Source organism: Microcebus murinus, chromosome X (assembly GCF_040939455.1).
Source record: "Microcebus murinus isolate Inina chromosome X, M.murinus_Inina_mat1.0, whole genome shotgun sequence".
NCBI lineage: Eukaryota > Metazoa > Chordata > Mammalia > Primates > Cheirogaleidae > Microcebus > Microcebus murinus.
The window spans coordinates 1044736-1069373 of record NC_134136.1 but is presented as its reverse complement, the minus strand read 5'-3'; the positions used below and the strand labels follow the sequence as shown (position 1 = coordinate 1069373).

At 39.8% G+C, this 24638-nt stretch overlaps 1 protein-coding gene across 1 annotated transcript in view; it reads right to left on the bottom strand.

Moving 5' to 3' along the window:
* The window catches only part of ZC3H12B (zinc finger CCCH-type containing 12B), a 378671-nt gene that overhangs the window by 12833 nt on the left and 341200 nt on the right, over positions 1–24638 (bottom strand). The window contains exons 4-5 of the mRNA XM_012738801.2: positions 6094–6190; positions 4517–5280 (exon numbers count right to left, since the gene is read on the bottom strand). Coding sequence (XP_012594255.1) covers positions 4517–5124 — 608 coding nt within the window. The 5' untranslated portion in view covers positions 5125–5280; positions 6094–6190. The remainder of the gene's footprint in view (positions 1–4516; positions 5281–6093; positions 6191–24638) is intronic.

Genomic DNA, 24638 nt, shown 5'->3' with positions numbered 1-24638 from the left:
GCTACCAGTGATTGCTTCTAAAAAATTGAACAAGTGGGAAATTGGGCAAGGCAACAGTTCTTAAAGGACTAATCTTGGATGAACCCAGCATGAAACAGGCAGAAAGGAAGATGTCCAGTTGTGATTTTTTCCACTGTTACAGTGATGGTAAGTATAAAGAATAACAGAACTTGGGAAATCATCAGAATTGCCATTAGAGAGAGGATTTGGAGGAAGAGGATGGATGGAATTTCATTTGGCTCTGCGGTGCTACGAAGTGTGATCTTCTCCCAAACATAGTCTAAGTCCAGAAATAAATACAAGGGTAACATTTGATGTTGGATACCCCAACTTTATATTTTATACTGCCAAATTCTTTGTTTAAAAATATTTTTCAGGCCGGGCGCGGTGGCTCACGCCTGTAATCCTAGCTCTTGGGAGGCCGAGGCGGGCGGATTGCTCAAGGTCAGGAGTTCAAAACCAGCCTGAGCAACAGCGAGACCCCGTCTCTACTATAAATAGAAAGAAATTAATTGGCCAACTGATATATATATAAAAAATTAGCCGGGCATGGTGGCTCATGCCTGTAGTCCCAGCTACTCGGGAGGCTGAGGCAGAAGGATCGCTCGAGCCTAGGAGTTTGAGGTTGCTGTGAGCTAGGCTGACGCCACGGCACTCACTCTAGCCTGGACAAAAAAGTGAGACTCTGTCTCAAAAAAAAAAAAAAAAAAAAATTTTTCAGGCCAGGCATGGCAGCTCACACCTGTAATCCTAACACTCTGAGAGGGCAAGGCAAGAGGATCACTTGAGGTCAGGAGTTCAAGACCAGCCTCAGCAAGAGTGAGACACCATCTCTACTGGAAATAGAAAATATTAGTTGGGCATGGTGGCGCATGCCTGTAGTCCCAGCTACTCGGGAGGTTGAGGCAGGAGGATCGCTTGAGCCCAGGAGTTTGAGGTTGCTGTGAGCGAGGCTGATGCCACGGCACTCTAGCCTGGGCAACAGAGTGAGACTCTGTCTTAAAAAAAAAAAAAAGTTTTCATCATTAGAAAAGTAATATATGCTTATAGTATAAAATGTAGAAAATACATAAAATATAAAGAAAAAAAACAAATTCAACTGTTGAACTACTATCCAGAGACAAACACTGTTGATGCATTTGTATTCTGATATAAATTTATTAGCACACTGAAAATTACGTTTAAAAATGTAACATACCTATAGCATCCTATATTAAAAGTACACCATTGAAACATTCCATGAGGCACACCAAATGCCCAGTGACAATCAGAAGACACTTTCACCATTTACCAGGTGGCAATGAAGACCTACATAATGGCCCAGTATCAAAGTTTAGGGCCCAATAAATATTTAAGGAATGAATAAATGTTTAACAAAATAAAGTAATGCTTATAAGTGACCTGTTTTTGCCCAAAGGACTTGCAAGTCACAGAATATCTTGTTAACACTACAGCTCACTTTGTCTGACAAACTGGCTTAGAAATATATCATGATCCAGGTTCCCAAGCCAAATTCTGCATAGCAGATGGGTCACTGGCCTCTCTGTAATTTCTTTTTTAGTAGGGTTCAAATGTTTGGGCTTCTCTTAGACTTAACAAAGAATATGGGGGCATTTATGTTTTAAAGCCTTAATTCTACTGAAATGGATTTTTCCTCCCCAAGGAGACAGCCTCAGAATGCATGTACCTATTGTGGGTTCGCAATGCCCCTGATATAACTGGGTCCCTGGGAAGTGTGCGCTGCAAGAGATGGGAGAGACAGAGACATGGGCACAAAAAGTAAGGTAAAAGGGTGTGGGGAAGTCAGGGGACCATCAGCATTCCCGTGAGCCAGGTGGCACTGACTGAAAAGTAGCACCCGTTTTTATTTTCTTTTTCATACTATAGATTACAATGACTTCATGTGAAAAGCTCGTGGGTTACAATGTGTATAAGTTTCAAGTCTCCCCTAATAGTCACAAGATGTCTTAGCTAATTACTCTTTATCTACAGAAGCAGGAACACATAGCTTGTTACTAAGCACAACTACGCCTTAAGGTATATACAGATAGTATCTCTGAACTCAGCAGCTGTGACCTATTTGATTGAGGAACAAAGAGATTAATGCTTCTTATTGGGAGGTTAGCTCCCCATTAACTGAGGCATTCTACTGAGAGAGGGGAGGGAAGGACTCAACCTGGTGTTTTTAAGAATTGGAGCCTGATGTCCCTTCTCCCGGGCTGACATTTTGCAATCTTTCTCTACAGCCGTGGGTGGCTTTCACGTCCAGCCACTCCATGGCTTTTTAAGCATGAGGCCCCTCAGGCTTTAAGGCGGGAGTCTGCTTTTCCAGATCACTAGAATGTCCCCCAACTAGGCAGTTGACTTTTGCCCTTATCTCCAGCTCCTGCTCAGGCAGCATTCCTTCATCTCCTCTCCTCCCACGGCCTCAGAAATGGGGTCCCTAAGCCCTGGTGGTCTTATACCCATCATGTACTCTTTAGTATCTTAGCATATATAAGTATGTGTCACAGGTACACCACTACTGTAAATGTTAAACAAATGCTGCCAGTGGCAAACAAAGCATTATAATTTCAATGTAGGCTTATTCAACATGCTGAGGAACAACAGATATTAATATGTAGTCTGTTTAAGAAATACCAATATCATGATAAAGTTACAGCTAAGTAACAGGGAAAACAAACTGAATTTAGATCAATGGCAAAAAAATTCATAAGCAGACAGTAGCACTGAATTTAGACCATGTGAAATGTTATTGTACAATAAGTGGGACTCATCAATAACTTATTAAATATACAAATCAGTAATTTTCCCTCAAATACAATGGGATAATCTAATTTGAAACTTACTAGAGTAAGGATTTTTTACTTTGTTCTGATTGCTTACAGTCTAAGGATTCCAGTAAGTCCATCAAGCAACGATGGACTCAATAGAAAATAGTCTCCTGATTACTGGGAATTTTTAAGCCAAGGCTGGATGACAATTGATTTGGTAAACATAAGAAGGGATTCCTAAGGCTCTCTGACATGAAATACAAACAATTATATGAGAGAATATGGAATAAAGTATGAAGCCACTATAGGTATTAGTCTCCCTTTGTTGCTGTAACAAATTACCCCATATTTAGTGGCTTAAAACAACACCAGTTTCTTTTCCTACAAATTTAAGAGGTCAGAAGTCCAAAATCACAGCAAGGCTGTGTTCTTTCTGCAAGCTTAAGAGAAGAATCTGTTTCCTCGCCCTTTTCAGCTTCCAGGGGCCACCCGCATTCCCTGGCTTAGGCCCCTTTCTTACATCACTCCATTTTCTTATTTCTGCTATCACATCTCTTTCTACTGTGATTACATGGAACCCACCCTAATAATCCAGGGTAATCTCTCCCATCTCAAGATCCATAATCACATCTGCAAAGTCTCTTTTTCCATGTAAGATAATGTATTCACAGGTTCCAGAGATTAGGATGTAGACATATTTGGGGGAATATCATTTAGCCTACCACAGACACTGTAGTTCAGAGACAGTCACTGGGATCTGAAAAATCAAGAAGGTATTGTCAGCCAGGCGCGGTGGCTCATGCCTGTCATCCTAGCACTCCGGGAGGCCGAGGCGGGCGGATTGCTTGAGGTCAGGAATTTGAAACTAGCCTGAGCAAGAGCGAGACCCCGTCTCTACTATAAATAGAAAGAAATTAATTGGCCAACTAATATATATAGAAAAAATTGGCCGGGCATGCTGGCACATGCCTGTAGTCCCAGCTACTCGGGAGGCTGAGGCAGGAGGATCGCTTGAGCCCAGGAGTTTGAGGTTGCTGTGAGCTAGGCTGACGCCAGGGCTCTCACTGTAGCCTGGGCGACAAAGTGAGACTGTCTCAAAAAAAAAAAAAAAAAAAAAAAGAAGGTATTATGGAAGTGGTGCATATTGATGGGTATGAAGATAAGGAGGAGATCACTTCTAGGTTGGAAAATGGCATGAACACAAGTAGTGGAGGTAGAAATCAGCATAATTTACGTGGAGACCATTAAATAGACTGATATAAATGCAAGAATTGTGAGAGATGCAATAAAATAGGAGGAGGGAAAGGCCAGATCACAAAGAAACTTAAAGCCAGGGAAAGGGATCCAAACTTGGTAGAATAGCAATTGGGAGTTACTGAAAGTTCCTAAGTAAGCCCCCCAAGTGACATTATAAAAATAGCATTTTCAGGATGATTAGCTGAGTAGGGTTGGGACAGCAGACTCCAAGAGGAACAAATCTGAATGGCTATCTCCTTTGAAGCAACACTTATGTCTAAGCTGCCTTTAGAACACTTGAAAAGAAATTGTCAGCAATTTCAAAGGAGAGAGAAAAGGCAAGGAAAGGATCATTTTAGCCTTTGTTCACCTACAGGAACACAAACCACATACAACCACCAAGGGCTTTGTAAAGCCCTTACAGTGCTTTGTAAAGGAAGATGATTTCTATGAGCACAGGGCAGTTTTTTAAAAAAACAGAAAAAAATAAAACATACCAGGCTTACCTCATCGCTACGTTACTTCCGTCAATGACAACTGGCCTCAAATTATCGCTGTTGTCTATTTCATCTTCAAGAGACAATTCAGGGCTTGCAGTCTCTTTGGAGCTGGGCCCATGAGGTACTAATAGACTTAAGTTGATCTGCCCTTCTGAATCACCTTTGTTACCAAGTCTGACAAGCTCTGCCAACACATCATTAATAAGTGATTCTGGGCCCAGCTTGTTGAGCACAGATTGAATCTGTTCCTCTGCATAGCCCAGCTTTAGAGCAAACTCCATCTTGGCTCGGTATTCCTTCTCCAAGTCGAGCTTACCATCCTGTAAAATGCTGCTCTGGGAGAAGCTTGGGCGATCCAGGCAGGGTGATCGACAGAGCTGACGGTGTGGCTTGGTGGGCATCTCCTTTTTCTTCAACTGACCATCTCCAGGTTGACACCTTTTGTTGTTGTCACCGCTCTTAAGGATTATTTGTTCTGGGTCACTCTCAGAACTCATCCACTCTTCAGAGTCAGGATTGCCCTGCCCTGTGCTATCCTGCTTCGGCTGCTGCTTCTCTTCCTTGGAGGCACTCTTCTCCATTTTTGGTGTCTCCACCGCAGCTGTGGCCGTCATCCCGTTCAGTGGGCAGTCTGAAGTCTAATCAGCTCTTTTTCTTTTTAGCCTGCTTGGAATCCACATACAGTGGCATTCCTCTGTGATAAAATGTCGTGGTAGCAATGGTGCAAGAGTTTGCTTGTTTGGTTTGGTGTATTCAGATATTAGCAGTCCCTACAAATAAACATACATACCACAGTCATGTTTATTAAACTTCTGGAAAATAATTTTAGAATACAGAGGTTTCTTCCAAAGAAACTACAGGTTCTCTGGCATTTGATTTTTCTGCTTACAATTATGTAGGCTCACATTAAAAATATAGAGTCCTTACTTCGCTAATAATTTTGGACATACAAATTTCAATGGTGGCAATAATGTTATAATCCCCCCTCACACAAAAAAATAACTAAATAGCTAAATAGCTTTCTGCTTATCACAACAAGTTGGAGAAAGAGAAACATTGTATTTCAATAATATATATCTTCAAATACACACACACATATATATATGTCTCTCTCTCTCTCTCTCCATATATATATATATATATATATATATATATATATATATATATGTATGTATAAAAAATCTTGGAAGGACTCTCTTCTTCCTTTCTGCCAGGGAAGTGTTTCCAGATCCCACACCAGGTCTTCCTTGATACGGCTGAAATCTACTCCTGAAGAATACATCCTCTCTAGAATTACTCTTTGCACAATATAAGGAACCCCATCTACTTGGGAGACACCATTAAATTTGCTTTCAGATAACTGAAGTAGGCTGTAAGGGTAACAGAGAGGTGTTTTCCAGATAAGGAAAGGGGTGTGTGTATACTCTTGAATGTATTTTCAGCCTCTTTTATTTATTGTAATTGGTAAACAAAAGGAGAAAATCAACTCAACTTGCATGAAAAGCCAGAACATATTTAAAATAATATTCATTACAGAAGAGAACTAGGGACAATTTTATTTCTAAACCCCTTCTTCCACCTACCTTGACTGTCCTGGCAGGTTTCAGTTCTCATCAGGCCACAGTGTTTTCTTCTCTTTGAGCCTCAGTTTCCTTATGTGTAAAATGAGGATATTGGCAGCTACCTCATAGGGTAAAGATTACATAAGATGTATAAGGCAAGTGCTTAGAAAAGTGAACAGAACACTATATATATATATATGGCAATAGACTCAAATGAGTTTTTTTCTTTTCTTTTCTTTTTTATTTTATTTTATTTTATTTTATTTTATTTTTTTTGAGACAGAGTCTCACTGTGTTTCCCAGGCTAGAGTGAGTGTCGTGGCATCAGCCTAGCTCACAGCAACCTCAAACTCCTGGGTTCAAGCAATCCTCCTGCCTCAGCCTCCTGAGTAGGTGGGACTACAGGCATGCGCCACCGTGCCCGGCTAATTTTTTCTATATATACTTTTAGTTGTCCAGCTAATTTCTTTCTATTTTTAGTAGAGATGGGGTCTCGCTCTTGCTCAGGCTGGTCTCAAACTCCTGACCTTGAGCGATCCACCCGCCTCAGCCTTCCTGAGTGCTAGGATTACTGGCTGAGTGGTTTTTTTTTTTTTTTTCCAATAAAAGAGGGCTGACAGGCAAGGCTGTAGACCTGTGAGCACTGATGAGTTCTTCAGGCAGCAGCTGTGCTCACCCATCTAAAACTAGGCTACCTATATGACCAGTGTACCAGGGATTTCCAGTTACACCTCAATCCTATTTCTGTAAGTGAGAAGAAAAGCCACCAATAGTTTGAAGACTGTTATGGAAAACTGCATGCTTATTTTAGGAGTCACATTTGGAAACATAGTCACAGAGAACTGACTTCTCAGAACTGACATTCAGGCACCATATACTGACTTCTCTAATGATTACACTGCTACTGTGACTTTAAAATTTTCCCTTAATGAATTAACCAACACATAGACAGCCATTGCACTTTCACTTCTGCATTAATATTTGTTATTTGAATTTTAAAGCCCATTTCCTTTATAAGTTCCACATTTACTATCTGACTTACATTTTATTCTCCTCAAGATAATTTCCAGTGTACAAAGGACATTGAAATATTTCCCCCTACATTTTTATCACAGCTTCAAAGTCACTTAAAACCAACTGTTTATAAGACTAAATTCATATTTTCTTGGTAAATAAATGGTACTTGTAAAAAACAAGTTTGACCACTCTTAGCTAGTGAACCACAGAATGTTTTTCTCATTCTCTACTATCTGATGTTTAGTTCTGTCCAAACTGACATTGGTGTGAACACTTTCACCATATTCATGTAGACATACAATAGCAAATTTAAAATCAGAGAAAATCCCATAAATATAGGAAACCCTCATGGAGATTACTAGTTATTATTGCAAAAGTTTCTTACTCTGTAACCTAAAATAGAAGAGAAATAAATAATTTAGTAAAAATAAACTTGGATTTACCTTTCAAAGCCTTAAGCAAGAAGTTTTTTAAAAAAATGTTGGTTGTCTGTGCTTAAACCTGTGTAAGTGGGTGTCATGTGTGTTGTGTGTGTTTGTTTTGTTTTGTTTCAGAATGTAAACTTTTTTTTGTTTGTTTTTGAGACAGAATCTCACTGTGTTGCCTGGGCTAGAGTGCCATGACATCAGCCTAGCTCACAGCAACCTCCAACTCCTGGGCTCAAGCAATCCTCCTGCCTCAGCCTCCCAAGTAGCTGGGACTACAGGCATGTGCCACCATGCCTGGCTAATTTTTTCTATATATTTTTAGCTGTCCAATTAAGTTCTTTCTATTTTTAGTAGAGACGGGGTCTCACTCTTGTTCAGGCTGGTCTCATATTCCTGACCTCAAACAATCCGCCTGCCTCGGCCTCCCAGAGTGCTAGGATTACAGGTGTGAGCCACCATGCTCAGCCCCAGAATGTGAACTTCTTTAGACAAGGTACAGGAATGTCTTTTCATTCAAAACAACAGTCACCGAGTGCCACATACTGTGCTAAGCCCCTGGGTTAGGAAGAGAAACCAGAACTGAGCCTGTCCTCAAAGAACTTGCAAACTAGTAAAATATTGGCTAGAGGTGGCCCTAGGAAGTACTGAAATATAGTTATATAGAGGGTGAGAACAGCAATTACAATTCAAGCTAGGATACTTTTGGGAATGAAGGGAGTATTTACTAACAATTATGCAGACACAATAAGCATAAACTGAGGATGTTCCAGGAAAACCTGATGTACGGTTGGTCACCCAACTTACTTGCAAATTTCCAATGACATACAGAAGAGGAAATGTTCAACTGTGTCAGTAGGGTGGGATATGGGGGTAGTGGTTGAAGAGATTAGGAAATAATTCAAGAAGAATACAATATATGAAGGCATTTATTGAGTCATTAATTTATTAATTCATTTAAAAATATTTACTTAGTGCCAGTTGTGTACCAGGAAACATGTTAGGGGCTGGAGATATAAAAGTAGACAAGGATCCTGATCTCAAGGAGCTTATAATAATGGTGGTGGGAAATGGAAACAGACAATAGTCAAATAATTATGTTTCATAATTATAAACTATGGCTAAGTGATTAACTGTTAAAAGGTATAGGGAGCTATGAGTTGAGCCTTAAAGGAAGGAATAAAAATTTTCTGGGCAGGGAAGGGTTTTTGAAATTATGAATATATGGAGATTAATGTGATATAGTGCCTTAGTCAATACCTCATACCTAATGTTACTGGTAAGGAGTGATAGGTGAAAGCATTGAGGATGGCTCAAGGAAACTTGTCGCTTTTGCCCCAAAAGGAAAGTGACTGGGGAGAAAAGTTTCAAAGATGTTCTAGTTACTACTTATGACAGGTGTGGAAAACAGTTGTTATCTTTCATTGTTACTGATTGGAAAAAAAAACCACAAATGAATGCATTAAAGACTGGCATACTTCAGAAAATCACATTAGTCAAATGAAATTATAGGACTGGATGCAATTTGTTTTAAGAAGCTAAGAGTTTGTCAACAGGTAGCTACATGTTATAGGTACAGACCTTGCCTATAACTTAAGAATAAACTAAGCAAATGATTGTAAACTTGCATCTGAATCTAAAAAAATCAGAGAAACATATGCAGGCAAAATGTACTAAAATAAAAGTGACCTCAAAGAGTTTCCACCAAAAAAAAGACCAAATCTTTTCCTATTTTCTTCTTTCTTCCCTAATCCTTTTATTATGAAATATAATTCATTCAGTTTGCATTTGCACAGAACAATTTTGTAAGATCAATCTTCAGGTTCTACTACAAACTCTACCTCATCTTTTCCAAAGTCTGCCAAATGACACCCTATATAGAGATAGAAACATCTGGCCATGTCTACTGAGACAAAACCACTGGAAATGTTCAAAAAAAGCCCAATAACCAGGTAGGCCAAGCTACCTAGCAGTGGCCAAGTGAAGAACAAAATAGTAAATTATCAATTATGTGTAGGTGGCTAAGCCACTTTATTGTGTTTTGGGAATGCATGTTTTAGTGCAGACTTAGGGACACCTGCTTACACAGCTGCCTTTCCCTCCCCCTTCTAGCAATTTTTTTTCATAAAAGGAATTCTTTTTTTTTTTTTGAGACAGAGTCTCGCTTTGTTGCCCAGGCTAGAGTGAGTGCCGTGGCGTCAGCCTAGCTCACAGCAACCTCAAACTCCTGGGCTCGAGTGATCCTTCTGCCTCAGCCTCCCGGGTAGCTGGGACTACAGGCATGCGCCACCATGCCTGGCTAATTTTTTATATATATATCAGTTGGCCAATTAATTTCTTTCTATTTATAGTAGAGACGGGGTCTCGCTCTTGCTCAGGCTGGTTTTGAACTCCTGACCTTGAGCAATCCGCCCGCCTCGGCCTCCCAAGAGCTAGGATTACAGGCGTGAGCCACAGCGCCCGGCCTCATAAAAGGAATTCTTAAAGTAAATATACATATCAAAAATTATCTGGTCACGCCTGTAATCCTAGCACTCTGGGAGGCCAAGGCGGGAGGATTGCTCAAAGTCAGGAGTTCAAAACCAGCCTGAGCAAGAGCGAGACCCCGTCTCTACTATAAAAATAGAAAGAAATTAATTGGCCAACTAATATATATAGAAAAAATTAGCCGCGCATGGTGGTACATGCCTGTAGTCCCAGCTACTTGGGAGGCTGAGGCAGGAGGATCGCTTGAGCCCAGGAGTTTGAGGTTGCTGTGAGCTAGGCTGACGCCACGGCACTCACTCTAGCCTGGGCAACAAAGCGAGACTCTGTGTCAAAAAAAAAAAATCTGGAATGTGGGATTTTTGGTGGGGCCCAGATAATTGAGCAATGACTATAGTTCAGTCATCATAAGAATACTAAGCTTTTTTCTTGGTTTCTCTTCTCTGAATTGGACCACTGCTTTTAGAATTAGCTTTAAAGAGAAGAAATTCAAACCTGTATTGTATTAAACCATCACATTTTACTTTAAAATGACAAAAAGAACAAGAGTTATTATGAAACTTCAATAACGGTGATAAAATATGAACAATCATTTACATTTGCATTGCATCTTAGAGTTGCCTAAGTGCTTTTGCATGCATGCTCTCAATAGAGCCATGTCATTACCTACAAAATCCAGATTTGATATGTTATGACTTTTATAGCCCACTTTCAATTCCCTGTGTCAAGCACATCAGCTAAAGAAGTTACACAAATTTCAGGGAGAAATACAAAGTGAAGGCTTTCTTAGGTACTTGGGAGGCAAAGGGGTTTGAAACCTTTACCAACTCTCAAAATGAAAAAGGTTCACATGAAGGCACTCTGAGAAAAATCCAAAATTCAAATATTCCTATTTTCATTTATAATAAATCAATCACATATAGCAATTATATCATAAAGGAGATAAAGATTGCTTACTCAACCTCCAATTACCCCCACCTGTTTGTGTGCTGTCGAATGGTTTATAGGTAGTAACACTTAGCAAAGAAATAAGTCTAAGAAATAGCATATTTTCTGTGGCTTATAAAAGTGGGATTTCCTTCTAGCAGTAAGAGTACTCTTGTTAGCCTGTCTGGTTTTACATTATCCTCCAAACAAAATTGGCTTTTTCTTTCTTTTTTACTTTTTTTTTTTTTTTTTTTTTTTTTTTTGAGACAGAGTCTCGCTTTGTTGCCCAGGCTAGAGTGAGTGCCGTGGCGTCAGCCTAGCTCACAGCAACCTCAAACTCCTGGCTCAAGCAATCCTCCTGCCTCAGCCTCCCAAGTAGCTGGGACTACAGGCATTCGCCACCATGCCCGGCTAATTTTTTGTATATATTAGTTGGCCAATTAATTTCTTTCTATTTATAGTGGAGACGGGGTCTCGCTCTTGCTCAGGCTGGTTTCGAACTCCTGAGCTCGAGCAATCCGCCCGCCTCGGCCTCCCAGAGAGCTAGGATTACAGGCGTGAGCCACCGCGCCCGGCCTCTTTTTTACTTTTTAATTTCAATGCATTTTCAATTTTATGCATGTTACAGCAAAAATTGTCACAGCTGGGACTAAAAACAACTGAGCTTATTCAAAATTTAGGATTCATTTCAAATGAGATCCAAAAGCTTTGCATGATTAAACTACCTCAATTTTTGCCCCCCCCACATCAAATGTTGACACTTTATGCAAAATGTTTATAGGAAATCAAGTCTGTTGACTTTCATTACCCATTCATCTTTTTAGGACTTCAAAGAAAATAGACACATGATTTGATTTCAAGACCAATTATCCCCACGGTTTGAGCTAGGATTAATTTTCTTGCTGCCTTTCACTGCCACTTATCCCATTCAGAAGGACCTATGTCCACAGCACATTTAAATCATCTTGCATTACACACACTCTTGTTCAATTGTTGTCCAAACTAATTAAAACCACATTGGCAAATGTAACCTTAATTTATACTGGATTCAATCTCCTCCCTCCTTCCCCCTGACAAAAACATTTCTAGAGCTTGACACTCCAGAAGAGCAAGAAACCTGTAGGTTATATACTTACTATATTTTCTCTATATAAAGAAGATCTAGAGAAAGATCATTTGAAATTCATGCAGGAAGCTGCATCATAAACTATAGGAGATGGTCTCTGCCAGACTAACTGTTTAGTGGATGTGTGTTCTTTGGCCAGTAATGACGGCTGAGGAGCTGTTATGAAAGTGGCTTCTCCACAGAACACACTCACTTCTATGATTCACTGGTGAAGTTTCTTCTGTCTGTCTCTGTCTCTGTCTCTCCTTCTCCTTCCCATTCCCCTTTTCTGCTTCTTCTCCACCCTCTCTTTTTCTCTCTGTGGCACCTACTCCCATCCCAAAATTCTTGGTCAAAAGCTATAGGGAAATGTGGCTGTGTCATACTATAACTTACAGTAAGTTGGAAAAAATAGTGCCTCACTTATGACTTTAATAAAAATAAACATATCTTGAGCATCCCATTCAGTTAATGACACTGGGCTTGATCTTTCTTGATTCTCTCCAATTTGATTGCTTGGCAAAATGAATGGAATAGAGTACATTATATTTTCTGTCTTTATACCCAAATAATTAGACTAAAGTGAGAAAAGATACAATGATCAGGGCAATTCTGAGGGGTAGCTGCAGTATTGCAGCCATGATGTTATCAGCTTAAGTCTGGTTAGCTCCAAAAATCTTGAAGATGAAATTCAAGATGCACTGGGAGGCAAATGGGAATAAGAGGAAAAGGGGAAATAGAAGGGTCTTAGAGATTACTAGGCTTTCATAAGTCTTAATTCTCTTCATTTCAATCAACACACTATTGGTTTTCAGTTCTTTTCTCAAACAGTTATGTATTGCTTTTTTCAACAGCTGCTCTGTTCTATCTCAGCAGCAGAGTACTTCTGTGGCCAGTGAAGGCCATAAGAAATACAGTTTTAAAAATATTTCAGAGGCTTTCAGAACAAGGAATGCTTAATAATGCAATATATGTTATATTAAATAATATGTCAGCCATACTATGACATAGGTACTCCATTGGCTGTCCCATAAGCCTAAAATGCAAGTGATCCTTCAAGGTTCCATACAAGAACAGCAAGAGGAGTCCCAGTTTAGTGAGAAGCCTTCTACATTTGGAGCTGGAGTCAGGCAATCTGGGTTCAAATCTTTCCTCTATCATTTAGTAGGGCTGTGTGATTTTATGCAAGTCATATCACCTCTGAGTCTCAGTTTCCTCACCCAGAAAATGGGGATACTCTTATCTGTCTGCTGAGAGGATTGGTGTGAGGATAAAATAAGAATATGAATGTATCTAGCACTCTGGGAGGCCGAGGCGGGCCGATGCTCGAGGTCAGGAGTATCAAAACAGCCTGAGCAAGAGCGAGACCCCGTCTCTACTGAAAATAGAAAGAAATTAATTGGCCAACTAATACATATAGAAAAAATCAGCCAGGCATGGTGGCACATGCCTGTAGTCCCAGCTACTCGGGAGGCTGAGGCAGGAGGATTGTTTAAGCCCAGGAGTTTGAGGTTCCTGTGAGCTGGGCTGATGCCACAGCACTCTAGCCTGGGCAACAAAGTGAGACTCTGTCTGAAAAATAAAAAGGAATATGAATGTTGAAAGTATGTTATAAATTGTGAAATTGTGTACATGTAAGATATCGTTATTATTGGCTATAGCAGAGAGTGGAATGAGCTACTTAATAATAAGCAGCAACTACAGTAGTAGAATGAGAGTCAGGAGACTCAAATTATAATCCTAACCCTACCATGATTAATTATGTGATCTGGGGAAAACTATTTTACCTCTCTAAGCCACAGTCTCTTCACCTGTAAAATGGAAATGATGATGGCACCTATTTCATAGGATTTTGTAAGGATTAAATGTGAAACACATAAAAGCCATTTATTTATTTATTTATTTTTTGAGACAGAGTCTCATTCTGTTGCCCAGGCTAGAGTGAGTGCCGTGGCATCAGCCTAGCTCACACCAACCTCAAACTCCTGGGCTCAAGTGATCCTCCTGCCTCAGCCTCCCGAGTAGCTGGGACTACAGGCATGCGCCACCATGCCTGGGTAATTTTTTTCTATATATATTAGTTGGCCAATTAATTTCTTTCTATTTATAGTAGAGACGGGGTCTCACTCTTGCTCAGGCTGGTTTCAAACTCCTGACCTTGAGCAATCTGCCCACCTCAGCCTTCCAGTGTGCTAGGATTACAGGCGTGAGCCACCGCGCCTGGCCCGTAAAAGCTATTTATAAACTATAAAGTTCTATACCAGTTGTCCATTGGGCCCCATGCTTGATAGGTTGCTTGACTAACAATTATATTGTTGGAACATGATGTTAAAGTAGTGGTTCTCTTGGACTTGCATTCCTCTCTTATCTAGATGTTGTAACTAGGAGGAGATCCAAAAACTGCCCTTCCACATTATGAAATCACTATGCCAATTTGGATCTTTGAAGGTAGAAAGTTCTGATTTTTCATTCCCTCCCTGCATAGTATATGCTCAACACTGCTCTAAGTGCTGGGAGTTCTATCCTGAAGCCAAAATGAGACAAAGATATCATAAGGAAAGGAAACTATAGACCAATATCCTTTATGAATATAGGCACAAAAGTCCTCAACAAAATATGAGCAAATCAAATGTAGGAACATATAAAAATTACACACCATGAATAAATGGGATCATCTCAGGAATATATGGTTGATTCAACACACAAAAATCAATCGATGTAATATACAAAATGTAATAACAAAATCACTATATGCAACCAATATAATGTAATAAAGGACAAAAACCACTGGATAATCTCAATTGATATAGACAAAGCATTTGTTAAAACCCAACATCCCTTAATAATAAAAACATGCAACAAACTAGGCATATAAGGTAGGTTCATCAACCTGATAAGGGCATCTAAGAAAAACCCACAGCTAACATCATACTCAATGGTGTTAGACTGAAAACTCTTCCCCTAATCTCAGGAACAAAACACGTGCAAATACTCTTTCCACTTCTATTCAACATTGTTCTTAAAGTCCTAGCCGGGACAGTTAGATAAAAACAACAAATAAAAGACATCCAAGCCAGGAAGGAAGAAGTAAAGCTATTTCTATTTGCAAATGACATGATATTTTGTGTAGAAAATTCTAAAGAATACACAAATGAATTATTATAATTTTCTTTTTTTGAGACAGAGTCTCACTCTGTTGCCCAGGCTAGAGTGAGTGCCGTGGCGTCAGCCTAGCTCACAGCAACCTCAAACTCCTGGGCTCAAGCAATCCTGCTGCCTCAGCCTCCCGAGTAGCTGGGACTACAGGCATGCACCACCATGCTTGGCTGATTTTTTATATATATATTAGTTGGCCAATTAATTTCTTTCTATTTATAGTAGAGTCGGGGTCTCGCTCTTGTTCAGGCTGGTTTTCGAACTCCTGACCTCGAGCAATCCACCCGCCTCGGCTTCCCAGAGTGCTAGGATTACAGGCGTGAGTCACCCCGCCCGGCCTGAATTATTATAATTAATAAACAATTTCAGGAGTGTTGCAAATACCAGATCAGTATAAAAAGCTAATTGTATTTCTATACATTAACAATGAACAATCTCAAAATGTAATTAAGAAAAAAATTTCCATTACAATAGCTTCAAAAATAATAAAATACTTAGTAATAAATTTAACAAATAAATGTAAGACTTGCACACCAAAAACTATAAAACTTCATTGAAATAAATTATAGCCCTAAATAAATGAAAATCCATCCATGTTCATGGATTGGAAGATTAATGTTGTTAAGATGAATATACTACCCCAATTGATCTACATATTCAATGCAATTCATACTAAGATCCCCAATGTCTCTTTTGCAAAAATTGGCCAACTAAAATTTATACAGAAATGTAAGCCTGAATAGCCAAAATAATCTGATAAGAAAATAATAAAGTTGGAGGACTCTTGCTTTCTAATTTCAAAGCTTGCTAAGAAGCTACAGTCTTGGCCGGGCACGGTGGCTCATGTCTGTAATCCTAGCACTCTGGGAGGCCGAGGCAGGTGGATTGCTCAAGGTCAGGTGTTCGAAACCAGCCTGAGCAAGAGCGAGACCCCGTCTCTACTATAAATAGAAAGAAATTAATTGGCCAACTGATATGTATATAAAAAATTAGCCGGGCATGGTGGCGCATGCCTGTAGTCCCAGCTACTCGGGAGGCCGAGGCAGTAGGATCGCTCGAGCCCAGGAGTTTGAGGTTGCTGTGAGCTAGGCTGACGCCATGGCACTCACTCTAGCCTGGGCAACAAAGTGAGACTCTGTCTCAAAAAAAAAAAAAAAAAAAAAAAAAAAGAAGCTACAGTCTTGATTATACTTACAGTTATAAGACTCTGGGAAAATTATTTAAACTCTCTGAGCATCAATTTTATTTTATTTTTTCATCTCCCTACCTTCCCATCTGAGCATCAGTTTTAATATCCAAAAAGTGAGAATAACACTATTTGGTCATGGTAAAAATTAAATAAGACAATACATAAGGATGAGTTAAAAAACCCAATAAATATTTATCAAGTACTTTCTATAGGCCAGGAATTATTTGTGATACACAAATGTATAAATATTCCCTAACCTCAAAAACTTTACAAAATTAATATGTCATTGTAAGTAGTGTGGTGTAGTGGGAAGTGTGCCGACACTATAGTCAGACATGTATGTTCAAGTTTTAGCTGTGCTACTTCACAGCTATAATATCTTTCTTACTTAAGTCCCATAAATTCATTGCATTTTAGTATCTTAATGTGTTAAATGGATATAACAGTAATTGCCTTACCTACATAAGTGAGTTTTGTGAGGATAAAATGATATATTATAAACTATAATAATAAAACCATCTTTATTACAAAGTTAGGTACCATGTGAAATGTTCTGAGCTTTTTGGTGTATGTATTCACAGATACATGCAACCATCACTACAGTCAATTTTAGAACATTTTCATCATCTCAAAAGTAAACCCTGCATATTCATCGATTAGAAGACTGAATAATGTTAAGATATCAATACTATCCAAAGTGTTCCACAGATTTAATGCAATCCCTATCAAAATCTCAATGGTGTTTTTTTTTTTTTTTTTTTTTTTTGCGGAAATAAAATAAAATACTCCATAAAATTCATATGGAATCTCAAGGGACCTAGGATAGCCAAAACAATCTTGAAAAAGAAGAAAGTTGGATGTCTCACACTTCCTGATTTTGAAACATATAACAAAATAACAGTAATCAAAATAATGTGGTCCTGGCATAAAGATAGACCTATAGATCAATGAAATAGAATGGAGAGCTCACAAATAAATCTTCATGCAAATGGTCAAATGATTTTCAACAAGGGTGCCAAGATAATTCAATGGGGAAAGGACAGACTTTTCAACAAGTGGTATTGAGAAAACTAAATATCCACATATAAAAGAATAAGGTTGGATCCTTAATGTACACTATAGGCAAAAATTAACTGAAAATGAATGAAAGACCTAAACATAAGACCTAAAATTATAAAACTTGGCCGGGCACGGTGGCTCGCCTGTAATCCTAGCACTCTGGGAGGCCTAGGCGGGCGGATTGCTCGATGTCAGGAGTTCAAAACCAGCCTGAGCTAGAACGAGACCCTGTCTCTACTATAAATATAAAGAAATTAATTGGACAACTAATATATATAGAAAAAACTAGCCCGGCATGGTGGCACGTGCCTGTAGTCCCAGATACTCAGGAGGCTGAGGCAGGAGGATTGCTTGAGCCCAGGAGTTGGAGGTTGCTGTGAGCCAGGCTGACACCACGGCACTCACTCTAGCCTGGGCAACAAAGTGAGACTCTGTCTCAAAAATAAATAAATAAAATAAAATAATAAAAGTTTTTGACATAAACAGGAAAAAAAGCTTCATGATATTGGATTTGGTAAATGATTTCTTGGATATAACATCAAAAGCATAGGCCATAAAAGTAAAAATAGATACACTGGGCTACATCAAAACTAAAATCTTCTGTGTATCAAAGGATACAATCAACACAGTGAAAAGGCAAACTGCAGAATTGAAGAATATATTTTGAATCATATATCTGAAAATTGATTAATATCTAGAATATATGAAAAATTTCTAAAATTTAACAAAAACACAAAAAATATTATTTAAAAATGGGCCAAAGACTTAAATAGAAATTTCTCCAAAGATGATATACAAATGGCCAATAAGAACATGTGAAAAGATGCTCAACATCACTAATCAGGAGGGAATCAAGATGGCAGATGAGAAACACCTCCAGACAGAGCGTCTCTGCAGAAAAGACAGATTCTAGCAGAAATTAGAAGAAAGAAGCAAGAAGACGAGCATACAGCAGATGAGGGTCAGAAGGAGGGGTACCTCAGATCACGGGAGACTCCATGGGAGGAGGTTGCAGAGGACAACTGGAAGCTGAGACTGCCCGAGCAGCCCAGAGACCAGTGGGAAGGGTAGGTGGATCAGTCACCTTTCCCCTCCCCTGCATCTGGGACTGCTGGTGGGCTCCGCAGCAGGTGGAGAGACCTGCAGACACCAGCCCAGAGACGGCCGCCACCAGTGAGCCATGAGCCAGTAGGGAACGTGGCACCAGGCTCCAAAATCCCTCGGGGCACCTCCGTGTGCACAGACCCGAGCCATGAGGCAGGTGCCATATTGCCTCCTTCTCCACTCTGCTGACCCTACCCGCGGCTGCCCAGAGAGACAATATAGCCACCAGCTGGAGGCAACTCCAGGGAACGGGACCTTCCCTTTGGGGACCCTACAGCTGACTAAGGGGATCTCAGACTGTGTGCTCCCTACCCGCCAGCCCTCCCAGGTGCTGCTGGCACGGTGTTTCCAGGAGAACGGTGCCGACTCAGAGGCTGAGAGACATAGACCCAGCTTGGGCTCTCTGTGGGTGAATTGGGACCAGCACTCCTCTCCCTGGTGGGGATATAGTTTGAACTCTGGGGCCCAGAGGTCAGACCTGCAGACCAGATCGTGCACCTAGGTCTCGCATTGCCCAGGGCACAGAAGGGTTATACGTGAACAGCCTACTGAGGTGTGTTTGCCTTCAGGGGCAGATGAGCATCCTAGAGGGCAACCCTCCTCCCAAAAGGAGGCTGTAGGCCCAGCCCAGGTGGCGTTCCTGAGCAGGGAGCCTCCCCGCCAGCATCACCGTCTACGGAGGCCTGGTGCTGTGTGGTCTGGCCTGCTGGCAGAGGCCCAGGAGTAGCTGTGGAGTGGGGGAGGGTGGAAAGAAGCCAGGCCCGCTCCAGACTGCAGGTCTCAGACAGTCCCACCCCCACAAGCAGACTTTCTGGCTGAGCCGGGCCATTCCAGCCCCTCCCTGACAGCTTTTCCTGGAAGCAGAGAACAGAACTTTGACCTTTGCTAACCGCATTGGTGGTGCCTGAGGGCAGGCTTACCCAACCCAGCTCCGCCCAGACTCTCTCCTAGACCAGTCCTGAGGGGGAGAAAAGGACACACCTGGAAGTCCCAGGGCCCCACCGACCACCTGAGGCACTAGAGTGCCTCTCTACAGGAACAAGAGCTGATAACAGGACACAAAAACAACAGCATAGCCTCTTCCTCCAAGCAAGCGCCACCTACTGACAGGGAGGACATCCTGCACACCCTTTTCATGGCACATACTGACTCATTATACAGGGAGTGGTCAAATCTCACCCACACACAACACCTACTGGCTCAGAAACTAAACAAGGTGTGTGAATACCCAAACAAAAACCTAAGCAAAAGAAACAACTGATGGACATGGGAAGAAATCAGCGATGGAACTCCAGAAATACGAAGAACCAAACGGAAAACACACCCCCAAAGAGGAGCACCAGCCCCCTAGAAACAGACACCAACAAAAATCAGGCAACCAAAATGACAGAAGAGGAATTTCGAATGTGGATCATCAGAAAATTCCATGACCTGTAAAACAACTCAATAAACAACACAAAGAAACCACAAAAAGCCTCCAGGACCTGGAACAAAAGTTCACTAAAGAAATCGACACAATGAAGAAAAGTTTAACTGAACTGGAAATGAAGAATCAATTCAGGGAACTACAAAATACAGTGGAAAGTCTCAAGAACAGGGTAGATCAAACAGAAGAAAGAATCTCAGAGATTGAAGATAACACCCTCCAATTAAATAAATCAGTCACAGAGATAGAGCAGAGAAACAAGAGAAAAGAGCAAAGCCTACAAGAGATGTGGGATTATGTGAAGAAACCTAATGTGAGGGTCATAGGGTTACCAGAAGGGGAAGAAGACAACACTCAAGGGTTGGACAAGCTGTTTGAAGATATAATAGAGGAAAATTTCCCAGGCCTTGCTCAAAATCTCGATATACAAGTTTAAGAAGCTCAGAGGACCCCTGGGAGATTCAATGCAAACAGGAAGACGTCACATCATGCAGTCATCAGACTGACCAAAATATCAGCTAAAGAGGCCCTTCTAAGAGCTGTAAGACGAAACAAGCAAGTAACAGACAAGGGAAAGACAATTTGAATAACACCAGACTTCTCTACTGAGACTTTACAAGCAAGGAAAGACTGGGGCCTGATTCTCACTCTTCTGAAACAAGACAATGCCCAGCCTAGAATCTTATTCCCTGTAAAACTAAGCTTCATATATGAAGGAGAAATAAAGACATTCTCAGATAAGCAAAGCCTCAGAGAATAAACCAAGACAAGATCAGCCCTACATGAAGTACTCAAAACAGTGTTACGCATGAAAAACCATAATAAAAACTCATGAAACAACCTAAACCCAAAGATTAAAGGCCAAATATTACAATAGCTCAAGAGAGAAATCAAAGCAACAACATCCAACCCAACAGAATGATCAGTAATCTACCTTACCTATCAGTTCTATCAATAAATGTGAATAGATTAAACTCTCCACTCAAGACACATAGACTGGATGAATGGATAAGAAAATGCAAGCGAAGTATATGCTGTCTTCAGGAAACACATCTAACCTGCAAGGATGCATATAGACTAAAAGTAAAAGGGTGGAGATCAGTATTCCAAGCAAGTGGAAGCCAAAAGAAGGTTGGCGTGGCAGTTCTAATTTCAGACAATTTAGTTTTTAAACCAACAAAAATAGTGAAAGACAAAGAGGGTCATTATATAATGGCAAAGGACACAGTTCAACAAGAAGAGATAACAATTTTAAATATATATGCACCCAACTTAGGTGCACCCAGATTCATAAAGCAAACCTTACTGGATCTAAGCAAATAGATTAACAGCAACTCCGTAATCACCAGAGATTTCAACACTCCACTGAAGGCACAAGACACATCCTCCAAACAGAAAATTAATAAAGAAATAATGGACTTAAACAAAACTCTAGAACAGTTGGGTCTGACTGAAATTTACAGGACATTCTACCCAAAATCCACTGAATATATGTTATTCTCATCAGCTCATGGGACATTCTGTAAGATTGACCATATCCTAGGATACAAAGTAAACCTAAAGAAATTTTAAAAAATAGAAATCATACCATCTATCTTCTCAGATCACAGTGGAATAAAAGTAGAAATGAACCATAACGGAAACTCACATATCTACACAAAACATGGAAATTAAACAACCTCCTACTAAATGATTACTTCATAAATGAAGAAATCAAGATGAAAATAAAAAGATTCTATGAACAAAATGACAATGGAGAGACAAGTTATCAAATCCTCTGGGACACAGCTAAAGCAGTTCTGACAGGAAAGTTTATCTCCATAAATGCCAATAACCAAAAGTCAAAAAGATCACAAATAGACAATCTAATGAAACAACTCAAAGAGCTGGATAAAAAAGAACACACCAACCCCAAACCCAGCAGAAGAAGTGAAATCAACAGATCAAATCAGAACTGAACAAAATTTAAAAAAGGGGAAGCTATTCAGGAGATTAATAAACCAAAAAGTTGGTTCTTTGAAAAGTAATCAAAATTGACACGCCATTAGCTAAGCTAATGAGAAGCAGAAAAGAGAAATCTCTAATAAGCTCCAACAGGAACAAAAAAGGAGAGATCACAACTGATACCAAAGAGATACAAGATACAATTTATGAATACTACAAAAACCTTTATGCACACAAACTGGAAAATGTGGAGGAAATGGACAAATTTCTAAAAACACACAGCCACCCTAGGCTCAACCAGGAAGAAATAGATTTCCTGAACAGACCAATCTCAAGAGCTGAAATAGAAACAGCAATTAAAAATATCCCTAAAAAGAAAAGTCCCAGTCTATATGCTTTCACACCCGAATATTACCACACTTAAAGGAGAATTAGTACCTGTCTTGCAGAAACTATTCCACAACATCGAGAAGAACAGAAACCTCCCCGACACCTTTTATGAAGCAAATATTATTCTGATACCAAAACCAGGAAAGGATGCAACAAAAAAAAAAAAAGAAAAAAAAGAAAACTACACACCAATATCCCTAATGAATATAGATGCAAAAATTTTCAACAAAATCTTAGCTAACCGAATCCAGACCCTTATCAAAAAAATAATCCACCACGACCAAGTAGGCTTCATGCCAGGGATGCAGGGATGATTCAACATACGTAAATCTATAAATGCAATTCACCACATAAGCAGAAGCAAAAACAAAGACCACATGATTCTTTCAATAGATTCAGAAGAAGCTTTTGACAAAATTCAACACCCTTTCATGATAAGAACACTTAATAAAATAGGCATAGAAGGAACATACCTAAAAATGATACAAGCCATATAGACAGACCCATAGCCAACATCATACTGAATGGGGAAAAATTGAAAGCATTCCCACTTAGAACTGGAACCAGACAAGGCTGCCCACTATCTCCACTTCTATTCAACATAGTGCTGGAAGTCCTGGCTACAGCAATCAGACAGGAAAGTGGAATTAAAGGTATCCAAATTGGGGCAGAAGAGATCAAAGTTTCACTGTTTGCTGATGATATGATATTATATTTAGAAAACTCCAAAGATTCAACCAAGAAACTCCTGGAACTAATAAGTGAATTTAGTAAAGTCTCAGGATACAAAATCAATACACAGAAATTAGAGGCATTCATATACGCCAACAACAATCAAATTGAGAACCAAATCAAAGACTAAATGCCCTTCACAATAGCAACAAAGAAATTAAAGTACCTTGGAATATACTTAACAAAGGAGGTAAAAGACCTCTACAGGGAGAACTATGAAACACTGAGGAAGGAAATAGCAGAGGATGTAAACAGATGGAAATCCATACCATGCTCATGGGTCAGCAGACTCAACATCATTAAAATGTCTATACTACCCAAACTGATCTACAGATTCAATGCAATACCTATTAAAATCCCATCAGCATTCTTCACAGGTATAGAAAAAATAATTTTACGCTTCGTATGGAACCAAAGAAGACCCCGAATACCAAAAGCAATTCTAGGCAACAAAAACAAAATTGTAGGTATTAATATGCCAGATATCAAACTATACTACAAAGCTGTAGTAATTAAATAAATCTGGTATTGGCACAAAAATAGGAATATTGACCAGTGGGACAGATCTGAGAATCCTGATATAAAACCATCCTCATATAGCCATCTAATCTTTGACAAAGCAGACAAAAACATACGCTGGGGAAAAGAATCCCTTTTCAATAAATGGTGCTGGGAAAACTGGATAGCCACCTGTAGAAGGCTAAAACAGGACCCACATCTTTCACCTCTCACAAAAATAAACTCATGCTAGATAACAGACTTAAACCTAAGGTATGAAACTATTAGAATTCTAGAGGAAAATGCTGGAAACACTCTCCTAGACATAAGCCTAGGCAAAGAGTTTATGAAGAAGACCCCAAAGGCAATCAAAGCAGCAACAAAAATAAATCAATGGGACATGATCAAATTAAAAAGCTTTTGCATAGCCAAAGAAAGAGTCATGAAAGTAAACAGACATCCTACAGAATGGGAGAACATTTTTGCATCCTACGCATCCGATAAGGGGCTGATAACTAGAATATACTTAGAACTCATGAAAATCAGCAAGAAAAAAAATCAAATAACCCTATTAAAAAGTGGGCAAAGGACTTGAACAGAGACTTTTCTAAAGAAGACAGAAGAATGGCCAACACATATATGAAAAAGTGCTCAACATCTCTAATCATCAGGGAAATGCAAATCAAAACCACAATGAGATATCACTTAACTCCAGTGAGAATGGCCTTTATCAAAAAGTCTCCAAACAATAAATGCTGGCGTGGATGCAGAGAGAGAGGAACACTCCTACACTGCTGGTGGGACTGCAGACTAGTTCAACCTCTGTGGAAAACAATATTGAGATACTTTAAAGCGATACAAGTGAATCTGCCATTTGATCCAGCAATCCCATTACTGGGCATCTACCCGAAAGATCCAATGACACTCTACAAAAAAGACACCTGCACTTTAACGTTTATAGCAGCACAATTCATAATTGCAAGACTGTGGAAACAGCCCAAGTGCCCATCAATCCAAGAATGGATTAATAAAATGTGGTATATGTATACCATGGAGTACTGTTCAGCTCTAAGATACAACAGTGATATAGCACATCTTATATTTTCCTGG